This window comes from Artemia franciscana, chromosome 4 (assembly GCF_032884065.1).
Source record: "Artemia franciscana chromosome 4, ASM3288406v1, whole genome shotgun sequence".
Classification (NCBI taxonomy): domain Eukaryota; kingdom Metazoa; phylum Arthropoda; class Branchiopoda; order Anostraca; family Artemiidae; genus Artemia; species Artemia franciscana.
The window spans coordinates 12,804,430-12,825,927 of record NC_088866.1 but is presented as its reverse complement, the minus strand read 5'-3'; the positions used below and the strand labels follow the sequence as shown (position 1 = coordinate 12,825,927).

Below are 21,498 nucleotides of genomic sequence, written 5' to 3'. Positions count from 1 at the left end.
TGTTCCTTAGGGCAAAGTCTATCAAAATCATCTACATGAATGGACACAGACCGCAACCTTACTCGACTCCTGACTCAATAAGAAACCAACGCACAAATGTTATTCTTACACATGTGTAATAATCTCTTTAATGTATTAATCTCCTGTACCATACAAGGATAAGACCTTCGCTACAGCTGTTATATCGACTGAATTAAATTCTTGCTCAGTCTATAAGGCAGTAGACTAAACGGTTCAGGCACTTCACAATTATTAATCAAGAGTGAAAATTTAGTCGACATATCCTCCCCCTTCCTTAAAGCACACTTTTCTTCTCTTAAAACTAAAACACTTTTCTTTCTCTTAGAGATGTATAACATCTCTAAGTCCAAAAAGTATCATCATAATTAGTAATTTACTTCAAACAGAATTTGGCCCTCAGCCCCCCATTGTACTTCCTGGCTGAAGGGCCATGAAATGGAGATCAGCACCACCGGTTTGGACCTTAAGGGTCTAGTGCCGTCTTACTTACTTACTTTTTTTTTAACACAAACCAAGCTATTGCCTCTATAATTACCAAACTCGTCTCATTACATTTCTTAAAGATAGGTTTTATCAAATCCTATGATTGCTAATTACTTCTTATTTTACGTCATATTTAGGATCTTCAGTAACTTATCTCTAACTTCACAAACTCATCTACCACACACCAAATTTAATCCTTTCAGTAGTCTCCAATTATTCCTCAGCAAAATATATCGTCCTCCGCTTCCAAAGTGTCACAAACTTTTTCCTTCTTTAATATGTCATTTGCAGTAACTTCACAAAGGTTTGACACATTCTAAAAGTGTTCTGCAAATCTTTCTCAAACTCTTTACCTATCACTTAGTGTGGCCCCGTTCCCATCTTTAACTGAGATAAGTCCCGATTAACTCTTCTCTCTCAGTTTTTTAACAAACCAATACGATATTTTACTATTATACTGTCTGCCAGCATCTTTCATATCTTCAGCAATTTTATCCATGACCTTCAATTTACACCGTGCATACTTTACGGCTTCAGGTTTTACTATTAAAAGAATATTAAGAAGAAAAGCGAAAATGTTTTGTATCGAGTTTGAAGATTTTGTGATTTCCAAATTTTCAGCAAAATAAAGTCCATCTGATAAGAACGATGAACCAATAGGAGACAAGGAATCTATAGCGTCAAGCTTCAAAAGAATTTCTTCTGCTAATTTTTACAGTATTTAAGTGGTTCTCGCAGGTAAATTAGGCGGATTTTTAGATTCTGTGTAATTAAATACTTTAAAGAGCACTTAAATACAAAATCAAATATGTTTTTACAGTACTGGTACCTGCACATTATGAGAAGGGACTGTAAAATCTGTAACCATAATTTGAAACCGACAGAAACAGCTTCATTCTAATACTCTTTCATTTGGAGGTCATAGCTTCTAGCTTACAATTTAAAAAATATTATAATTCAAAGCTTTTGTTTTTCCAGAATAGCAAATGCCCAGATAGAAAACAATTTTTTAAGATGGTTATTTGTAGACATAAGATATCAATATTTTCATCTTGACTACATATAAAGACATCAGGAAATTTTTGCAAGAAAGGCTTCACTCAAGTGGATTATTTATACTATACTGACAACAAACATTTTACTGCTTTATCTTCAGCGTTGCTGTTAGTACTGCATCGCCCTCCTTCATGACTTCTCCTTCAAGATTACTGAAGATGATGAATATGATTTTTGAAAAAAGGGAAGTACCTAGCGATTTTAGGAAAATCCTAATTGTATGAGACAGGTGATAAGACTGAGTGTGGTAATTGTAGAAGCATTAGCCTGGTTTCTATAGGTAGCAAATTACTTAGTATGATGATACTTTTTAGACTTAAGAGAAGCTGTAGACAAAGTTTTAAGAGAAGAACGGTGCGGTTTTAGGAAGGGTAGAGGATGTGTCGACCAAGTTTTCACTCTTAGGTAAATAATTGAGAATTGCCAATGAGGCTAGTAGTTGGTTTCGTATAAAATCAGGAGTTAAGCAGAGTTGTGTTCTATCACCATTTATATGGATCGTTTTGATGGACTTAGTCTTAAGAAACACGGGAAAGGCAATGGGAGAACACGGAATCAACTAGGGAAGAAAAAACTTTCCTGGTCTTTATGCTGATTATTAAACATCCTAGACGAAAATGTGAATAAAATAGATGAACTTTTATAGGTTTTCCCAGTTCAGGGTGCTAGAACAGGTTTCAAAATGACCGTGTTTTACACAGTAGGCAGTACAAAAAGCGTTATTCAATCCCGCTTTCGTGGGGTATAATGAGAGAAAAGTTGATAAAGCTAGCGCACATTCTGCAGATGAAGGATGAAAGATTACCAAAGATTGTCCTTTTCGACAAACCGTCTAGGGCTAAACGGAAAGCAGGTCGCCCGCGGTTTGGGTGGGAGGATATTGTAGAGGAGGATTTAAGGGAAATGGCACCTTCCTGGGAGAGTGTAAAGAGGGAGGCTTTGAATAGATTGGGATGGATGAGAGCGTGCGTAGCTGTGTTGGCCCAGGGCAGCATTGTGCTACAGTAGATATTTTTGTCACAACTAGTCTCCTCCACCAAAATTCTCTAGTCTGTTAATTCTCAAAATGTCTTTATCTAAAAACAGACACAGCAATTTTCAGACTGATGAGTGTCAATGAGCAGATTTCACCACAGATAACTTTTCAAAGGACCAAATTGCTCAAATGAAGCTGCCTTTTTGATCTGGATTTCTATGTTTACCTGACAAATATACCTAGAGATTTTGAGGGAATGTCTTTTCCTAGACTTTAACAGGATAAATATGTACCATTATCCTTTCTTTGCGATGTTTCATTTATGTCGAATAGCTCTAAATACAACATTTAGAGCAGGAAATTGAATGATTAAAGTTCACAGTTTTTTGGGAATGGAATTCTTCAAGCCAATCATGGGGACGGGATACTCTTTGTGGGCACCATCTATGCCATATCGACAGAATTTCAGAAACAAAGTGCAAGGCAATTGAAGAGATTTTGAAAATAGTTATTTTTTACCATTGGAACCAACTCGCCCGTTCCCATATTTGACAATTTTATGATTGCTCCTACCTTTGTTGGGCTTACATCTCATATTAGGAGCCAGAGGTAGGAAGAGTCAAAAATTAAAATTGTTTTAGAGACAAAAGGTCCTAATAAAATATAATAAAAAAAAATTACCCATCGCCATCTAGTTCAATCTTTGAATCCGCATATATACAGAATATGAGGCCCAGAGAGACACCAGACAGTCCTTGGTTTTCACTTGGCTGACAGTCAAAGCCAAGAATGCATGTTTCTTCATTACCCAGGAAACCATTGTCTTGGATGGAAATGATACCAATATAACGGACCCTTCCTGGATGTATTGATTCAATTCTAGCAGCCTTTAGGATAAAAATTATTATAAAATAAATAAGACTTCCAAAATAAACAAACAAAAACCAGTAAACACACAAAAATAACAAAACGACTAAGGGTAATTCCAGTTACGTGTTTGGAGACAACAATATGGCATAGTTATCATGTTCAAAGCTAGACAATACGAAAAGGAAACATCTACAAGTTTCTTTGTTAATATGGTATAATGCAAGAAAAACAATACGTAAGGTCAGTAACAATACAAGGTCTATGTAACTCAAAGACATGGAAATGCATAAAACGTGTTTCAATTTCAGTTCACTTCACTATTACCTTCGTCAACACGAGTGTTAAGAAGATCGCCCTAATAGTATAACCACTGGTTGCATTAATTTAGCTATTTTTATGTTAATTAGATTTGAATGTTTCATTTTGTATTGCAATGCCAAGGGCTTTTAGATTAATAAAATTACTATTGTTATTTACTTCACAGAAAGAAGGGTGACAGATTCATCCTTCGATAGCCCCTAAAACGGTGAAAGATTGAAAGGATAATTATGCTACCGGATTTGCGATGGTGGAAAACACATCACCGGACGTTTTCAACCCTCAATCACACAGACTGGAGAGCATTATATTTTGGCTTGGGTAGCACTGACGTCTTTCTCCCCCTAGCACTAGTGGTGCAGTAGAATATCAGAAAGAGCTGTTTTTTAGGGCTATCATTTGAAAGCTAACATTATATCTAAGTACCTTTTATAAATTCGGCTGGATACCCATTTTTTGTTTGTATCTCTGTATTAGCCCTTGAAGATGGTGAAAATAAAAAGCGCACAATCGCACCGCCATGATCAGAAATTTTTGACCAAATGGTTTCAGTTTCCCATTTTAAAAACCGGAAAAATCATGTCTTAGTTTGTCAATCCCTGTGGTGTCTCCTTTTGTCTCGGTGCTATTCCTAGCAACAAGCAACAGCTTCAAAAAGTGGATTGTTTTTCACTAGGTTTGAACTAAGAAATAGCCTAAAACTTTTTCCTGTGTGTGATATATTAATAAGTAAACATGGTACAATAATTTCTTAAAGACTTTTCACACAAAACATTTCTCTTTCTACCAAGCTTAAACCTTTTTTGTTACTTTGCAAACTATTTTCAGAAAATCCACCCATCCATCATCTACACCATTAGTAAGCAGTGGTGTAATTTTGTCAAAATCCTGGGGGGGGGGGCAAAGTTTGAGCCAATTTTCCAAAATCAAGTGAAAATGACATTGAAAACTAGAAAAAATGAGCCATATAGGCCTAGTCCATAAAGGCAAAGATATAATAAAGAAAATTGAACCATTTCTCTGGATCCTTGAATTACGGAGGCTTATTTTAGTTTTGACGAGATTTTTAAGAAACGATATTTCAGCTGGGGGGAGCGAACTGGGGTCTGGGGGAAGTTATCTCCCTACTCCATAGCAAAATATAGCCCAGTTAGTAAGGACGGTGGATGCAGTAAAGGTATAAAAGTAGAATATGCAAGATAAATGGTATAAAAAAGATATTGTACTCCTTAAGATTACATCGATTTTTTGGGTGTTTATCCCTTTTTCATAAAATGTATAAATTTTCCTTTTATAAGAAATGTTGATGCATGCATTCAAACTCGAATGAATTTTACATATTTGCAGTCAATATTAAAAGTAGGTTCTTTGGATTTACATGCCGTTATCAAAACTTGTTTCTTAGAGTTTTTACAATGATGAACCATTCCATTACTGCAGCCTTTATCCAACTGTTTAAGCTAACCATAAACGGTTTGAAATCTACTGGAATGGAGTGTAGCTGAGTATCAGATTTGCTTAAAATATAATTTTTGCCCCCCTTTGTTTCAAGATGGGGCACATTTGCACATCAAATCCTTCTAATTCTATTCCTTGCCAAGATAGCTCATTTCAGGAGCTTTCCTCCTGTCTCTTCAAGAAAATGAGAGGTGGTTGTAAATTGCAACAACGAAAATTTATTTTATTATGAATTAACTTTAAATGTATACAGTTAATCTAATATTCGCGTGAAAATTAGCAGAGATCTTATAAATTTAAATAATAATAATTTCGAAACAAAAAGTATTCTCAGAAGCATGTAAAATCATCCCTTTCTTAAAAATGACTTTTTTTTTTATCAAACCACTTATTTTCAAGCATTAGGTAGTGCATATGTAGTGTTGAATCACTCACTGAATTAAACAAACTCTGATTTATATCCTTTACTAGGTTACACCTACTGCTTCAACCTAGACGATTATGATTTAAGTTAAATACATTTAAAGCTGAGTCTTCTTTTTTCAATTAAAAATTTAATCATTTAAAACAATAAATTTCCAACCCATTCACTAGTTAAAGTTGAATGGTATGAATTGGTATGTGGGATTGGTGTGATTTAAGCTTTCGAAAATGTAACGTGATATTTATCATTCTGGCTTGAAGTCCGCTTCCTTCGTAAAACCTGCTGATTATGGACCTTTGCCAATCCTTCGCAACAAGCTGGAATTAGTGACAAAAAGAAAAGAAAAAAGGACGTATCTTAGGCGTTGTTCCCGCAAATTTATGAATTAAATTCGCAAGACCAGTCACAAGTAGTCACAGTCGCATGTAGCTGCAGCCGTTGCAGTAAGTAGCTGCAGACGCACCCAGTTGAATTTCCATATATAAAATATGAATTTCCAACCCATTCACTAGTAAAAGTTAAAAAGAAATTTAAAAAATGAGTATTGGAGAAATTATATCAATATTCTTCAACTCAATTGTCTGGTCTCAAAATTGACTGGCTAACACATGAAATAAATTCCAGCTCATCCAGAGCCAATTTTGCCTAAACCCTTCAGTGGCTTTTTGATTTACTCCGTTTTTAAATATTATAAAAAGAAAGAACTAATAATTCCTCCAAACACATTTTAGATCATGACTTAAAGCGAACACTGGAACTTGATTTGCTTAGCCTTACCTATCTATTGAAGAACTGGCCTATTAAAGTCATGGGACAATGCTATACAGACGTTGGCCAAGATCAGATAAAAAATAGGAATTTTGCATATATGAGCTATCAACCTCCTCTGCACATACAGGTATGATCAGAACTTATAAATTCTTCAAAAGGTGAAAACAGTTTTTTTTTTCTATTGACGCCTAGTCTTAATTCTAAGTAGTTTAATTCTATTAGAATACTGCTTTTTTTTCAATATTTTAATTTTGTTTGCCTAATATTCTCAATAAATGTGATTCTAATTTTCTGGAAGCAAAAATAAAATATCTTATCTTCAAGGTAATTCAATTTAAATCTTTTCAAATGGTTCTTCCTGTATATTAGAACTGCAAAAGCAAGTTCATTTTATCTGATTCTTCAAAACTGCAAAAGATTTGAATAACTACACTTAACAAACAATATAGACCCTCCAATTCTCCAAACATCAATTTTATTAATAGTTAGTTTCACCAACAATTTCAATTTAAGAATCCACTGCTTGTTGCAATAACTAAGTTGGTCATTAAAAGTATCCTGTTTGGAAAATTACAGATAAATAAGAATCGCATTAGTCACGCTAATATCACAGAGGAGATATCACACAGATCATAAGAATCAAAGAGGAAACGTATAAGTGAAGAAGTTGGGGAACGTTTTCTAAAGAAAATATTGGGTGAAATTTTGACCTTTGTAGAAATAAAAATGGTTGGCCTGCCTGACATATGGGGCAGACATTTTAAGCTAATTCAATGGGCATAATATTTATTACAGATATTGCAAAAATGTTTATTGAAAAGAAATAAACCTTCACTGCAGAGTTTGTTTAAAGAAAGAAGACGTTAAAATTTTTCCACCTAAAACTATACGGTTTGAATAGAATTTTAGATTTGCCTTGTCCTGGCCAAATAGCCATATTCAGCCTAAGAAATAAACATTTAAGAGCTTGTTTTTAAAAAGTCAATAATAAGTCATTGTTCTGAAAATGGAAGTCTCTTTAAAGCACACCCCCCGTTCAATCCCCCTTTCTTAGAAAATGAAAACTCAGAGATCAAATTCAATAATTGTCACAATTTTAAATCTTTGCATCAAGAATAAGTAATTCTACTACCCTGACGTGGCCTTCATTAACAGATATTCAAAACGATTTTTCTCTGAGCTAGATTTAAAGAAAATGCATGATGTTCCCTTTTTATTTGATACCAGATTAATACTAAAGATCCAGAGTAAAATCAACTATCCCTGTCTTGATGCACAACTAAGAAAGAAAAAAAGGCCAAACATTATAGCACAAAAGATGATTTCTACTGACTCAAGGTTTATAATTAAAAAAATGGATTTTTTTTCTCTTTGCATAATTTTTTTTCATTTCATTTCCATCTCCAAAATGATAAGACAGCACCATTTTATATTTTTACAGTTAATTTTCAAAGACTTACAATTTTCAGACAGTGTCCAGCTTCAAGCATTGATAGCATGGCCTCAAGATGTTGTGACATGTCAGGAGTTTTGGATCTGACTGCCATGTTAGAGCTATGTGCTGAATCCATTTCCATACCTTGGACAACCTAGAATATATATATATATATATATATATATATATATATATGTATATATATATATATATATAGAGAGAGAGAGAGAGAACAGAAGTAAAGAAGTACAGAAGATTAACAGAGGTACAAACAGTAGATTTATATATTTAGATATATATATATATATACATTTGACACAAGTAATTTTGCCAAAACTCCAGCTTCTTTCTTTTCACAATCTTACTGTTGTTCATACAAAATAATAATGCATATCACCTTTGGCCAATATTTCTTCTTCGAAATTACCTGAATAGGAAGGAGATCTTCATAAATGTAGTGAAACCCTCAAGATTGATCTTAAAGATTCCTCATATTCAAATATTAATAACTCAAAAATTTTTAAAAAGTAGGCCTAAATAAAGCATAAATTTTGTTTAGTTTGGTTACACAATTTAGCCTATATAAGTGAATCAATCATTGAAAACAACAGCATTAGAGCTCTCTTGGGTAGTATTTGATGGTAGTTGCTCATGGTGCTCAAATTTTTGCTTATGCAGTCAATTCTTGTTCTAAAGCAAAAAGCTTGATTTACTTATTTTTAGATGACAGCAAGAAAAAAATTTTATGTGGAAAGTGCTGTTAACATATACTCTAAAATTAAACGAAAAGAAATATGGGTCTCTTCAAAATAAGCCAATCTTCCAGAGGATCATGGAAAGCTACTTTATATCATCAAGTGCACAAGCAATATGAATATCTTCAAAATGAGCCAATCTCATAGAAAACCATGGAAAGCTACTTTATATCATCAAATGCACAAAGTCGAGATGCACAAAAATATAAAGAAACTGTACATGTACTGTTCTGTGCAGACTGGAAGAAAATATTTTTGCCCCCACCTCCCCTACAACATTGAATCTTGATTCCCTGTCCCTTCTCCTGTTGTTGTAGAGACTTATAATTTCTAACATAACTTCTGTCTGCTTCTATTTTCTAGCATTTTTGAGGGTAAGGCATTCTGATTTCAATTTTTTTTTATCAAGCCCCCTTTTTTTTACAAGACCCTTTGTATAAATTTCGGAAAATCAACTTGAAATAACATAATAAATACAAACAAAATTTCAAGTTGTCTGCATATGATGTGCAATAAGTGATATACTTGTAAAATGCTTGTTTTTTTCCTTTTTTTGGAAAGTTCAATATGATACAAAAAAAAAATCTTGAATGGAAAATTCTGACTTAAAAGAAACAAAATAATTTGTAACTTTAAAGCTAGAAGTATTTAATTTTTTATTTATATATGAATTGTAAACTTTATTTACATTTCCTTTACTGATTTTTCTTGTAAATAGGCCAACTATAAAAGCCCCAGTTTTTTGTATCTAGTAGTTTTACCCTACCCAGTAAAAGAATGGCTCTGGTATCCCTAATTGAAAATGCCACATACTTTTCAGAAGTGGTTTGCACTTTGAACACAAAGTTTTGTGAATAATAAAAGCTGACTATGCAATATGAGCATATTCCTCTGATCAGGCATAATAGTTTATGAGCAAGCAATTTTTGTAACTTAATTTGTGAGACCAATCACATTTTGTTTGATTACATCTAATGCATAGATTAGGCATACACAAGACTCAGGGCTTTTGAACCCATGCACCTTCCTGTCCTATTCTACTAAACAAAGAAAGGTGTTTATTATTTCACCTATAATTTACATACTTTTTTAAGTTTTGAACCCTCTCCCTTCCCAATTAAGTCTGCAACCCCCTATACTCAATTCTATTGTATATGCCTGACAAGGAACTGTACTATTGAAAACCCACTCTCCAAGAGCTTTGAAATGACACATTAATCTGGACCAAATATTCCTATTCAAATAGGTGATGAGGGGAGGTGATAAAAGATGCCTCTATTGTGTGGTCACAGCTAATTGAAACAACTATTCACTATCTTTTTTCCCTCTTGGTCATGTACTCTGAAGGTTTGAGCTATGAAGCAAATTTTACTTTAAAGGTGGCCTCTCCTTGATGAGAAGGGGTTAAAAATCACTTTGTCAACCTTGCTTGGGCTTATATAATAAGGCCTTAAATTTGGCAGCTCATAAGATTTTTGAAATTCATTGAAATTTGCAAAAATTACTAACTCAAAGAAAGTGAAGAAGTGATGTTGGGCAACAAATAGATTGATCAACTTTACAACCTTATCTAGGTAGTATTATTTGTAAATGTGGTAGAGGCAGTGAAGATGTTAAAAGTCAAACAGCCAAGGGCCAGGGTGTTCTTTACATATATCACACAGTAAGCAACTTTATTTCAGATAAGTGAATTTATTTTAACACTAAGCAAAAAAAAAAAAAAATGGTTCTATCCCAATTGTGAGGGCTATAAGAAGAGAAGGTTGAGATGGTTAAGACATATAGTGCAGATGAAGGATGTCATAATACAAAAAACCATCATTAAGGCCAACCAAAAAACTGGTTGTCTCTAAATGGAATGGGAGCAAGGGAACCAGCAGAAAATTTTCCAGGAGGGGGCAGACACCAAAATAGCAGTGGAGGTTAGTTGTCAGGGAATATGTTTCAGGATATGTTTTCATAGGAACAAGTTTATTTAAAAATTAAAAATTTTAAAAATTAATTTGAAAGTCAAACAGCCAAGGGCCAGGGTATTTTTTACATATATCACACAGAAAGCAACTTCATTTCAGATAAGTGAATTTATTTTAACACTAAACAAAAAAAAAAAAAATTGGTTCTATCCCAATTGTAAGGGCTATAAGGAGAGAAGGTTGAGATGGTTAAGACACATAGTGCAGATGAAGGATGTCATAATACCAAAAACCATCATTAAGGCCAACCAAAAAACTGGTTGTCTCTAAATGGAATGGGAGCAAGGGAACCGGCAGAAAATATTCCAGGGGAGGGGGGTAGACACCAAAATAGCAGTGGTGGTTAGTTGTCAGGGAATATGTTTCAGGATATGTTTTCATAGGAATAAGTTTATTTTAAAATACTTAGGACAAAACTCTCAAATTAAAAGAGCAAATAAATTGCATGCAAAATAAAACAAGATACAGTAAATTTGTAACGACAAGGATTCCTGGCAAAGGGATCAATTTATTTAATCAATAATATATATAATTATTATGCACTTAAAGGAAAATCAAACTCAAACCAAAAATAACAGAGAAAGATTTATTGCTTTGACAGGTTATAACAAATGTAGACTTGTCTTTATGCAATTTCCTATGTGTTAGAATAGTTTACAGAAGGAGTAGAGATACTCGAAAATCATCCTGCCTACATAGATACCACATTTTGACTTTATAATGGCCATGTAAAATGTACCTGTTTCATAGCAGGACAATTCTCTGCCAGGGTTCTGTGCCTGGACCTCTGTTAAAGTATATTACATCAATTTTGTGTAATTGGGAGAGGGTCTCTAGTTCAGCCAATTTGTCGAAATTCAGACTTTCAGTATTCATAATAAGGAACTTAGTAAAAGTAAAATGGTTACTTAAGCAAACAGTTGTTTGTTTGCTAATTGTAGGAGTCAGAAGGGAGTAATAGAAGTGTGGGTCTGGGGAAGGAGAGCACTCCTTTTTGATAGGGATATTGTTAACTTGGCTTGGAATTGGAGTGGAAATAATCTGTTAAACAGCTGTTACCTGGTAATTGCCATGGTGGGAATGGTGATTCATGTCCATCAAGAAATTGCTGGTTTGCAGCAGAGTAGGGAGGGTATAGGGTAGCACTGTAAGAAGGAAGAAATAGGACCTCTGTATGCAGGAAAGGAGAGGGTAAGGGAGGGGAGTTTGTAATTGGGAAGGGTTTATTAATTGTTGAGTTGTGTCCAATGAACTTTGATGAGATTTTGTTGGGTGCAGTGCACTAAAAAAGGACAACAGAAGGGAGATGAGTGGCTCTTACAACTTTCATCTTTGAACAGGGCCCAAGGAAGGAAACTTAACCTTAGCTACTGGTGATGCAAGAGCAAAAATACAACATTTGTCAATGCAAGCTGAAACTGGACAAAGGTCTACATGGTCAAAACTGCACTTAATGGAAGTACAACTACCTGAAGTAAAATTACAACACGTTTCTAAAAACTTGCACTGCTTACAAAATTTACAACAATTATGATTGAAATGTTTACATATCACATTTTTTTTTCTGGAGCTTGATTGAAGCACAAATGTATTTTGGTTTATTAGCAAAAGAGGCAGTCTTATTATGCAAGTTATTCACTTTGCCAATGTTGCTTGAAGCATGCAATGATGTAAACTTGCTTGGAGAATGCTCCTGTCTAGAAGTACAGTCACCTCTTATTTTACATAAACCAGTCAAAATCATATTTGCACATTTACATCTGTGAGACAATGCAACTTTAGTATTTGTCAGGTAATTCACTTCACTTTCTTTAAAACACTAATTAGTAGAAATATAATTGTCCAGAGGTGGTACAAGGTTAGAGGAATTAGGCAACTCATTAATAATTAATGAATCTTCAGTATCTTTAACCTCTACTTGATTGGTGTTTTTTTTGGATTTGTCTTTGTCTTGCTGAGTAGAAACAAAGAGGAGTTAAGAATATCCAGTTGGGGAGGAATATCATTACATTGTAGTGTAGACAGGGGGTGAGAAATAATTATTGACATTTGTTTTAAAGCCTCTTCTAGCTTGCTTTTTAGTTCCAACAATACACACTCTGGTTTGAGACAGTCAGGTTTCATCAAGCAAATTTCTGTTTGGCACTCTCTAACATGGGGATTCTGATGCATTGATTCATAACTTGAGAGACTGAAGAAAGGTTTGGTCTGGACTGATACCTCATGTGAGCACCATTGCAAGTTACTAGGGGTGGTACAAAGAATAGAAGAAGGGTTAAAAAAAGAGTAGTGATTCCCTGTCTAACTGAAGGCTTCCAGAGGGGAGGATGCATCTTGATGAAGAAGGCAAAGGGAAGATGGGATCTTCTTCTATGAAAGAAGGGACAATGGTGATTCATTATTAAGTTCTTTGAGGATAGTAAGCATCCTAGCTATTGAATTAGGAGAGCAGAGGTACAAGGGGAAGTGGCAAATTTGAACAATTTACCTGTAAGATTGAAGTATTATTTGAGGAACAATCAGGACACAACCATCTATCAGTCCAATTAGCTGTATCAATTTTAGCACACTTTTCAGTTCCTGCATGAAATGAACAATTGCACCCTCTACAATTAACTTAGTTGGAAAACACTCTCAGTCTGCATTCAGGACAACCTAGTCTTTGTCTAACATAACCATTGCTTGTAATTTTTTTTTACATCAAGAGGTTAACAACCTGAAAGATAAATCTTGAGGTGTTCATAGGTTGAATGCTTGAGGAGAACTGTGTGGCTACAGGCAGCTTGGTGCTGTCATGAGATGTTAGTAGTAACAGTAGTTGTAGCAATTAATGGTAGAATGGCAATTTAGAGACTTTTCTGAAGAAAACATAACAAATGGAAAGTGTTGTGCATGGTAAAGGCCTAGAATGGCAGCTCTTCAGAAGGAGCCATGTTAAAGAAAAAAGACTTTTAGATTGCAATAAAATTCTAGTTAAGCTACTTTTCACTATCTAGGAAAGGTGTTAGGTTAGGAAAATAAAACTTTTAAGCATGGCTCTACAGACTAAATTATGTCCTGGAAAGTTACTTTGAAGTACAGTACCTTACCTTGAATGCCTCTCTTTTTAGAGGGCAGTGACCTATGATAACCTCCAAATATCCTTGTGTTCTGAAAGGTAAACTTTGCATAACAGATTTTCTGCTTAAATGAGGTACATGAAAAAAGTTTTCAACTTCACAACTTTGCTTAATCCCAATTTATGAGGTTTCAAAGATATGTACTGCAGATTATAAAGTAAGAATTCCATCTTTTTTTTGTTGACTGTTATAGCCTAATGTCATATTTGCTAACGTTTCTATGTTTGTTAATGTCATATAGCCTAAGGCTATATGAGGCATTAGACAGGGGCAGGGGACAGTGTTGCTAAGTCTAAATTTTAATCTGTACCTAAGAAAGCTCTAAAAATGTGCTTTTTTAGGAAGAAACATACCAGACACCAAGAATTTTAGCATGTCTTGCACAAAGCACAACATGTACATCTTTCTTTGAACTGTACTCTCTACAAAATAAACAACTACAGTAGGTAATCTGTACCTTTACCTATTTATGTATTACTAATAGGTCACTAAACAGGCCTACCTTAAGGATAAAACTAAATAGGTCCTGTTCTTAGAGTTAATTTTAATGCCAATCTCTGGAACAAACAATTGAAAATGTACATTCACACACAACCTGAGTCCCTTCAAAGTAACATAGAAGAAAAAGACAAAGCTGTAAGACATCAATATTTTTATAACAATGAAGAATGAGAGTCTTAATTCCTGCTAGTGAAAAAAAAATTGCTGAATCTTATTGCAAATGTACTAAATTTGTACCAGTTTGGCGAAATTGCACCAAATTTTTGACTTAAAGGAAAAGTTGTAAAAACATAAGCTACAGGGGGGGGGGGGGGTTAATTCAGAAAAAAATAAAAAACTGAGGTATTGTTAATCTAAGAACAGGCAACCAGATCTTAATGAAATTTGATATTTAGAAGAAACTCATGTCTTGGATATTTTATTTTGAATCCTGACCAGATCTGGTGACACTTGGGGGAGTTGGAGGGAGACACCAGAAATCTTTTGAAAACACTTGGAGTGGAGAGATTGGGGTGAAACTTGGTAAGCAGAATAAGTAAATGTAGTAGATACACAATTGACATAACTGGATCAGCTCTCTTTGAGGGAGTTAGGGAGGAGGAGTCTAGTGCATTGGTGCTTCTGGACATGCAAAAATTGGTAGCCATGTGAGGGACTTACACAAATTGACTTGATCAAGTTGTTTCCCCAATTCAACCATTTGGGGGGCTGAAGGGAGAGGAAAAATTTGAAAAAATGAGGTATTTTAACTTACAAGTGGGTGATTGGATCTTAATGAATTTTTATATTTAGAAGGACTTCATGTCTCAGAGCTCTTAGGCTATTTTGAATCCTGATTTGCATTAAGCCTCAAATTTTTCTTTCAAATCAATCTATTGATTCTTAGAATTTTGCTAGAGCTCATGCCATATAAGCTTTTGGTTCTTCTAACCTTGTCACAAATTCCATATGAGCTCTTAGCTCCTGTTTTTGCGGTAAATTATAGCCTAATGGAAAATGTAGACCTATGAAATATTAATTGAAACAGTTTAAAAAGTTGGTTACAGTGGAAGGAAACATGATAAACTGATTAGCTAAGTAAAAGCATCTTATTCATAACAAGCCGATTGGGCAATCTTCTTTAAGTTTCTTATATTGCCCTAGGGCCATGTCTCAAAGTGAGTCAGGAAAAAATAGGCTGGCCTATAACTTCATCGTAAAAAGAAAACCTTTACTGAGCCTAAATGGTCCTGGATACCTTTTATATTACGTTATTTGTTGCTATGAGTATTCAATAAGAAAGAATGTAGTACGCCTTTCCATTATTGGCACAGAATTTATAAGCTTGAAGTTTATTGTGAAGTTTATTTGGTTGTTTGTTGTGGCTGAGTTATAAAATTTACTCCGTGTTCTTTTATTTGTCAGATTACTTATCCGACTAATCCGAGTGTAGGGATGCACAAGATTCAGAGTTGCGTTTGATTCGACTCGCAAAAGTTAAGTTAAAAGTTGACTTTTTTCTCTGCTGCCGTTTTATTTAGTAAAAAGTCGACCTAGCAAGTCAACACAGAATTGCCAATCGAACGCTTCACTGGAAAAAAATTATAAGTATTTTTAGTCTAAAGGAAAGACAATGAAAGTGTTAATGGTAGAAATAATCTTAGCTTTTCAGTGACCCTTAAGTAATATTATGCATATTCCGTAGGATTTAAAGTGTTTTTGGTGTTCTAGGCCCAGCTTGCATAGGCTAAGCTTAATAAGGAATCAGAAGAACATTTTTATGTTTTTAAAACGTTGGTTCTTAGGAAGGCAGCTAACACATTGGTGAGTTATTCAAATATTACCAAATGAAACAGGCCTAGTTTCTAAGCCAAACTATAATTTTTAGTCAAAAAATTTTTGAAAAGTTAGGTCAATGCCTATATTATATTATCTATATTCATTGAGATTGCTGTTTAATCAGGATTTTTAACATAAAGTAGGGGTAAACTTTTACTTTAGCTACTTTTAGCTATGTTTGAAAGAGGTTAGGTTAGGAAAATGAAACTTTCAGGTATGTGTTTAGAGGCTAAAGTATGTCCCAGGAAGGTATTTAAAGTACCTACCTCCACTTCTTTTCCCTCTAGAAGGTCCAACAATGATTTTGTTGGACACAAATGATTTTGCTCAAGTGAGCTAGTGGAAAACAAATAGAACATATAATTTTTCTTTTTTTTTTATTTCAAGACTAGAATATCACAAAACTGAGCATTCATGTTGCTAATTGTATCTTAAGTAAATACAATCCCTGATGGGAGTTTTGTTGATACCTGTTTCAAAATTAATTTGTCTAAATAAAATAGATATTGTTTATGGGATAGCAGTGAAAAATGGTAGGAACTTTGACTGAGTTGTTTTTTTTCCCATATTTTTTTTTTCAAATAATTTTTTTTCTGGTCACATTTCTGTTCCTTCTTAAGTGTCTGGCACTCTAGGTTGAGAATACTTTGTCCAAAGGGCACATGTTTAATTCTTGGCATTACCAGTTTATTTGGTTTGGGGAAAAGGTCAGTGATGCGACTATGTAGGTTCAGCCAGAACTGGCCCAACCTTGAAAGGCTACCTAGAGAAATCTAGGGTCAGTTAGCAGGAAGGGCATGCAAAAGCATAGGATGACTGGTCCCCTGCTTCCTTTTGCACTTCCTGGCTAAAGGACCACCTGGTTTTTTACTGTGCATCTGGCTTCTGAAGTTTTCTTTTAACCCCATTAAATAAGAATATAAAGGAAAAAATGCCAGTAAGGTGGGCCTTCCTTTTCAATGAATTGTTGATGTATAGACAAGAGTGTAGGTCATAAGAAATGGCTTGTGAATGTTTTGCAAGGTTTGAAAATCTAGGACAGTTCCTCAGGTTGGCAACTGAGCACAAAAGTAAAATTTTGTGAATGATTTTTCTTTGTGACTGTTATATTTATGTATTGTCGAGTATTTAAAAGTTAATCTTCATTGTTTTGTTTTAATTGCCATGGCCTTGGAAATTTAGTGTATTAAAACCTACTTATGTCTATTCATCTGCTTTTAAACAGACAGAATTTCTATGTTTCCTAGCTTCAATAAATTTATATGTAATTTTGAGACCAGGGGTTACAAAGTAGGTCAAAACGTGCAAGTGGAACCATGGTGTGACTAATTAATTTGTAAGAAATGTATATCAATTTGAAGATTCAAAAAAACAATCATGTAGAAAACCAACAAGACAAATAAATAAAAGTATCCCTTTACAACCATTTAATGAAGTGTCACAAATATAGGTCACCCTTAAGATTGAAATTAACAAAGCTTCAATTATGAATCTGTTTTCTTTAAACAGACTGAAGGGGCAATCTCCAAGCTATGACAAATTCAATCTCACTTTTGGGCTCTTTCCTTTTCAATAAGACCTTTCTTTGGATTGTTTTTCCAACCAAGTAAAAACAGTAGGGACAAGATCAGGTGTAAGTGACCTTCCATTTAGCCTACATAACCAAGGAGAAAATCATGTAACTCTATACCAATAATTGATAAATTTTTTGTTCTTCATATATTTGACTTATAAAGCGAACATACCCCTTGATGCCTTTTTTTTATGTTCTTTACAAACATAATAAGTGCTTCAATTGCAAGTTCAAATTTAAGTGCTTTTTGAGCTCTTAAAAATGACCAAAATATTTCTAGTTTTTGGGTATAAAAAAAACTTAAAACATTGGTCTCAAACTTACTGTTTCATTCTTAATCCATTTTCTAAATGTTATATAATCCACAAGCACTGATATTCCACAATTAAGTTGAATTAATAAATTTTACAATATTATGCTGTTTTCTTCTTCTTTGATGCCAAATTTTGAATTAAAGTATGTATTTTTGGTCATTTTTGACAAAATAATGTAGGTTTTTCACTGTCAAAATTTGTTAAGTTAGGTCAAAAAGTGCTTAAATTCCAATTAGCAATATAAGCAATTATTATATTTGTAAAGAACATACAAAAAGGCATCAAGAGGTATATTCACTTTATTTTTAAGTCAAAATATGAACAAAAAAAAATTTACTCCCAACCTGCCTAATTTGCAAATATATAGCCCAAATTATATATTTTCAATGTATCCTGCCACCTTTTAGCCATCTTGTTTTTCCAGTTCTCGTTTTGCCACAGTTGCTTCAATTATCAGGTACTAGGGTTGAGGGATAGATTGGCAGAATCAATAGAAAATATGTAATTTCAGCTTTAGATTTCCATATTAGGAGGGTTGTGGCTAAAGTAAAGCAGGGCTGCATGTAGAACATGTTACCTATAATTTCTATGTAAATTATAAAGAGTCACCTTTTTTTAACAGGTTTTCTTCTATAGGCCTGCAGGTCCTTCTCTTGGGTTTTACCACATCAAGGATTGTACACACAGAGAAGAATAAGTAGCAACAAGCTATATATAGGCTACATAAGCACATGTTATTTAACAATGACTTCTCTAGAGCTTAACTATGAACCCTTAGTAATATTGACAAGAAATGAGTAACAGAAAAAATGAAATTTAGGCTAAATGGCAATCAGGAACTGGATACAGGCTCTAGGGGGCCAAAAACAGGGCCCCCTTTCACTTTTTATACAGTGATAAGAAAAATTTATAAAGTCTGTATACAAGTGATTTTTTAGTGAAGTAAACACTTCCCTTGCTAATTTAGGACTTTAAATTGATTAGCCTACTGAAATTTTCCTATCCTATACAATTGAAATATTTTCCCTTTTCAGAGCATTAAGACAATCTATCACAATAAAAAAATATCCAAAGCATCTTCAATGGAATGACTAAAAGAAGACAAATGAAAATCATAATTTGCAATCTAACAATTAAACTTCTGGCCACACAAATTGTATTAAGATACCCAGCTCTGAAATAATTGCTCAAGTAGCTTAGTAGTAACTTTAACTAATATTGCAATAACTTTATAAGATTTTTCTTAACCATTTTATTATCTACCCATCCCACCTACCCAGTAAAAGATGAAACCCACCCATCGACACAAGAAAAAAGCCAGTTTTAACTAGGCTAATAACATAGTTTTTAAGTCTATTTTAGGGCAACCTACCCAACAACAAAAAATCAAGCTCAATAACTCACCACACTGGTACACAAAAGTGGTGCCTTCGTTTTGGGTTCAGATAACTTTAGACGAACGTACAAAATGAAAAAGTTGTTAAAACTCAACTTTTCATTAATGCCTCTTTTACAGGGAGAGGAAAACTTGACGGGAATCCTGTCTCGGAGACAAATTTTACAAATCGAACGCTAAAAGTTAACTCAGAATCGCAAATAAAACGTCGGAATGCTGGTTTCAGTCAACTTGAAAAGTGAATCAAACGCAACTCAGTGCATCAGAGGTTAGTCGGATTACCCCTTGAACGCTCAGTCATTGCTGTCTATTTTTTAAAATAGATAAACATGTGTAATCGGGTCTAAAGAAAAGACAGGAAAACTGAAAACTGTGGAAATAATCTTAGCTTTTCAATGACCTGTAAGTAATCTTATGCATATGCCTCAGGATTTAAAGGGTTTTTGCTGTTCTAGGCCAATCTTGTATAGGCTACGCTTAATAAGGAGTCAGAAGAAAGTTTCTTGCTTGTTAAAAAGGTTGGTTCTTAGGAAGGCAGCCATCACATTATTAATTTAGTCAAATATTACCATATTAAACAGGCCTAGTTTCTAAACCACCCGATAATTCTTAGTTAAAAAATAAATTTAGAATGATTCAGTCATTGCATTATATAGTCTACAGGCTATTTGTTGAGATTGCTGTTTAAACTGGATTTTTAAGGTAAAGTAGGGGTAAAATTTTACTTTAGCTACTTTTGTCCATATTTGAAAGAGGTTGGGTTAGGACAATAAAACTTTCAGGGATGCATTTAAAGGCTAAAATATGTCACAGGAAGATATTTCAAAGTACATACCTCTACTTCTTTTCCCTTTAGAGGGTCTTGAAATTTGTGGGTACCTTAATTTTTGGTTATCAGTTGCTTTGGTAAAATTCTAGTTAATTGACTTCTTACTATCTTGGAAAGGGTTTAGGTTAGGAAAAATGAAACTTTCAGGGACAGGTCTACAGGCTAAAGTATGTCCCGGGAAGGTATTTTAAAGTACTGCCCTCTACTCCTTCTCCCTCTAGAGGGCCCTGAAATTTGTCTACATGACAGGTCTATACCTATTAAAATTTTGACAAAACAACATTTTAACTTAATTTTCAGTTACTAGTTGCTTTTTCTCCGCCTTTAGTTCTGAAAATTCAATTCCTGTTATTCAAGTAGAATTTTTAGCCATATGAATGTTTTTTTCAAAATTTAGGAAATGTATTTGCATATCTTTAAAACTTCATAAAATGGAATTGAGCAAAACTATGAAGCTGAAAACAATTTTGTTGTATTTCAATTAAGCAGAAGATCTATTTTGCAAGGTTTCACTTTTATAACACACATATTTTTAAAGGTCATCAAAGGTCAGGGCCCTCTAGAGGGAGAAGGAGTGGATGTAGTTGCTTCAAAATACCTTCCCAGAACATACTTTAGTCTGTAGATTCATCCCTGGAAGTTTCATTTTCCTAACCTAACCCATTTCAGTGATAACAAGAAGTCAATAAATTAGAATTTTACTGGATACAATTATCATCCATTGGAATACTCTGAATAGTCTACTCTAGCCTACTTCTTCAATAGGATTAAAGACAGTCTCAGAATAATGATTTGGCAGCCCATAAATCCTCAACTTATCTGTAATACTTCACCTAGGCCTGTTTACAGAGCCTAAAAGGAGTTAATGCTTAAAATGCTACCATGTGGCAATTTAATGGAGCCTCAATGTTACCTGGAAGAAGTCAATCCTTAGAACGATTCCAAATGGCAATTTAAGGTAATAATTATGCTTGGATATGCCAGAAAACATGGAAATCTTTAAATTAAATGATAAAGTCTTTTAGCTTTGTTTTCTTGTAGTCTGTTTGGTGCAGGACAAGCCTTGTATTTATGACACTGCTCACATAAATACAAGGCTTGTCCTGCACCAAACAGATTAAATCAGTAATTTTGGGATGATTCTTTACTGACATGTTATTTGTTTGTCGGCCAAAATCAACAAAACTGTAAATATTCTCGTTCTTCTTGCCTACACATCAAGCAGAATTGGTCAAAAACGGTCTCGGTGAAAGGAATCCTTGCTGGTCACTAGACTTTTTTTCTACCCGGATTCACGAACGGAATCCTTTCAAGTGGACCAGAATTCCTTTGTCGGTGACGAGAATTCTCATCTGTGTAAACGCGCTATAACTTTCAGTCAAATTTTACAAATCGAACGCTAAAAGTT

The 21,498-nt window shown here is 34.1% G+C and overlaps 1 protein-coding gene across 1 annotated transcript in view; it reads right to left on the bottom strand.

The window, feature by feature from the left end:
* The window catches only part of LOC136026011 (uncharacterized), a gene marked incomplete in the record, with an annotated part of 60,155 nt that extends 44,619 nt beyond the window's left edge, over positions 1-15,536 (bottom strand). Inside the window, 3 exon segments of the mRNA XM_065702160.1 lie at positions 3,218-3,423; positions 7,838-7,966; positions 15,398-15,536. Coding sequence (XP_065558232.1) covers positions 3,218-3,423; positions 7,838-7,954 — 323 coding nt within the window.
* Between the last annotated feature and the right edge of the window lie 5,962 nt (positions 15,537-21,498).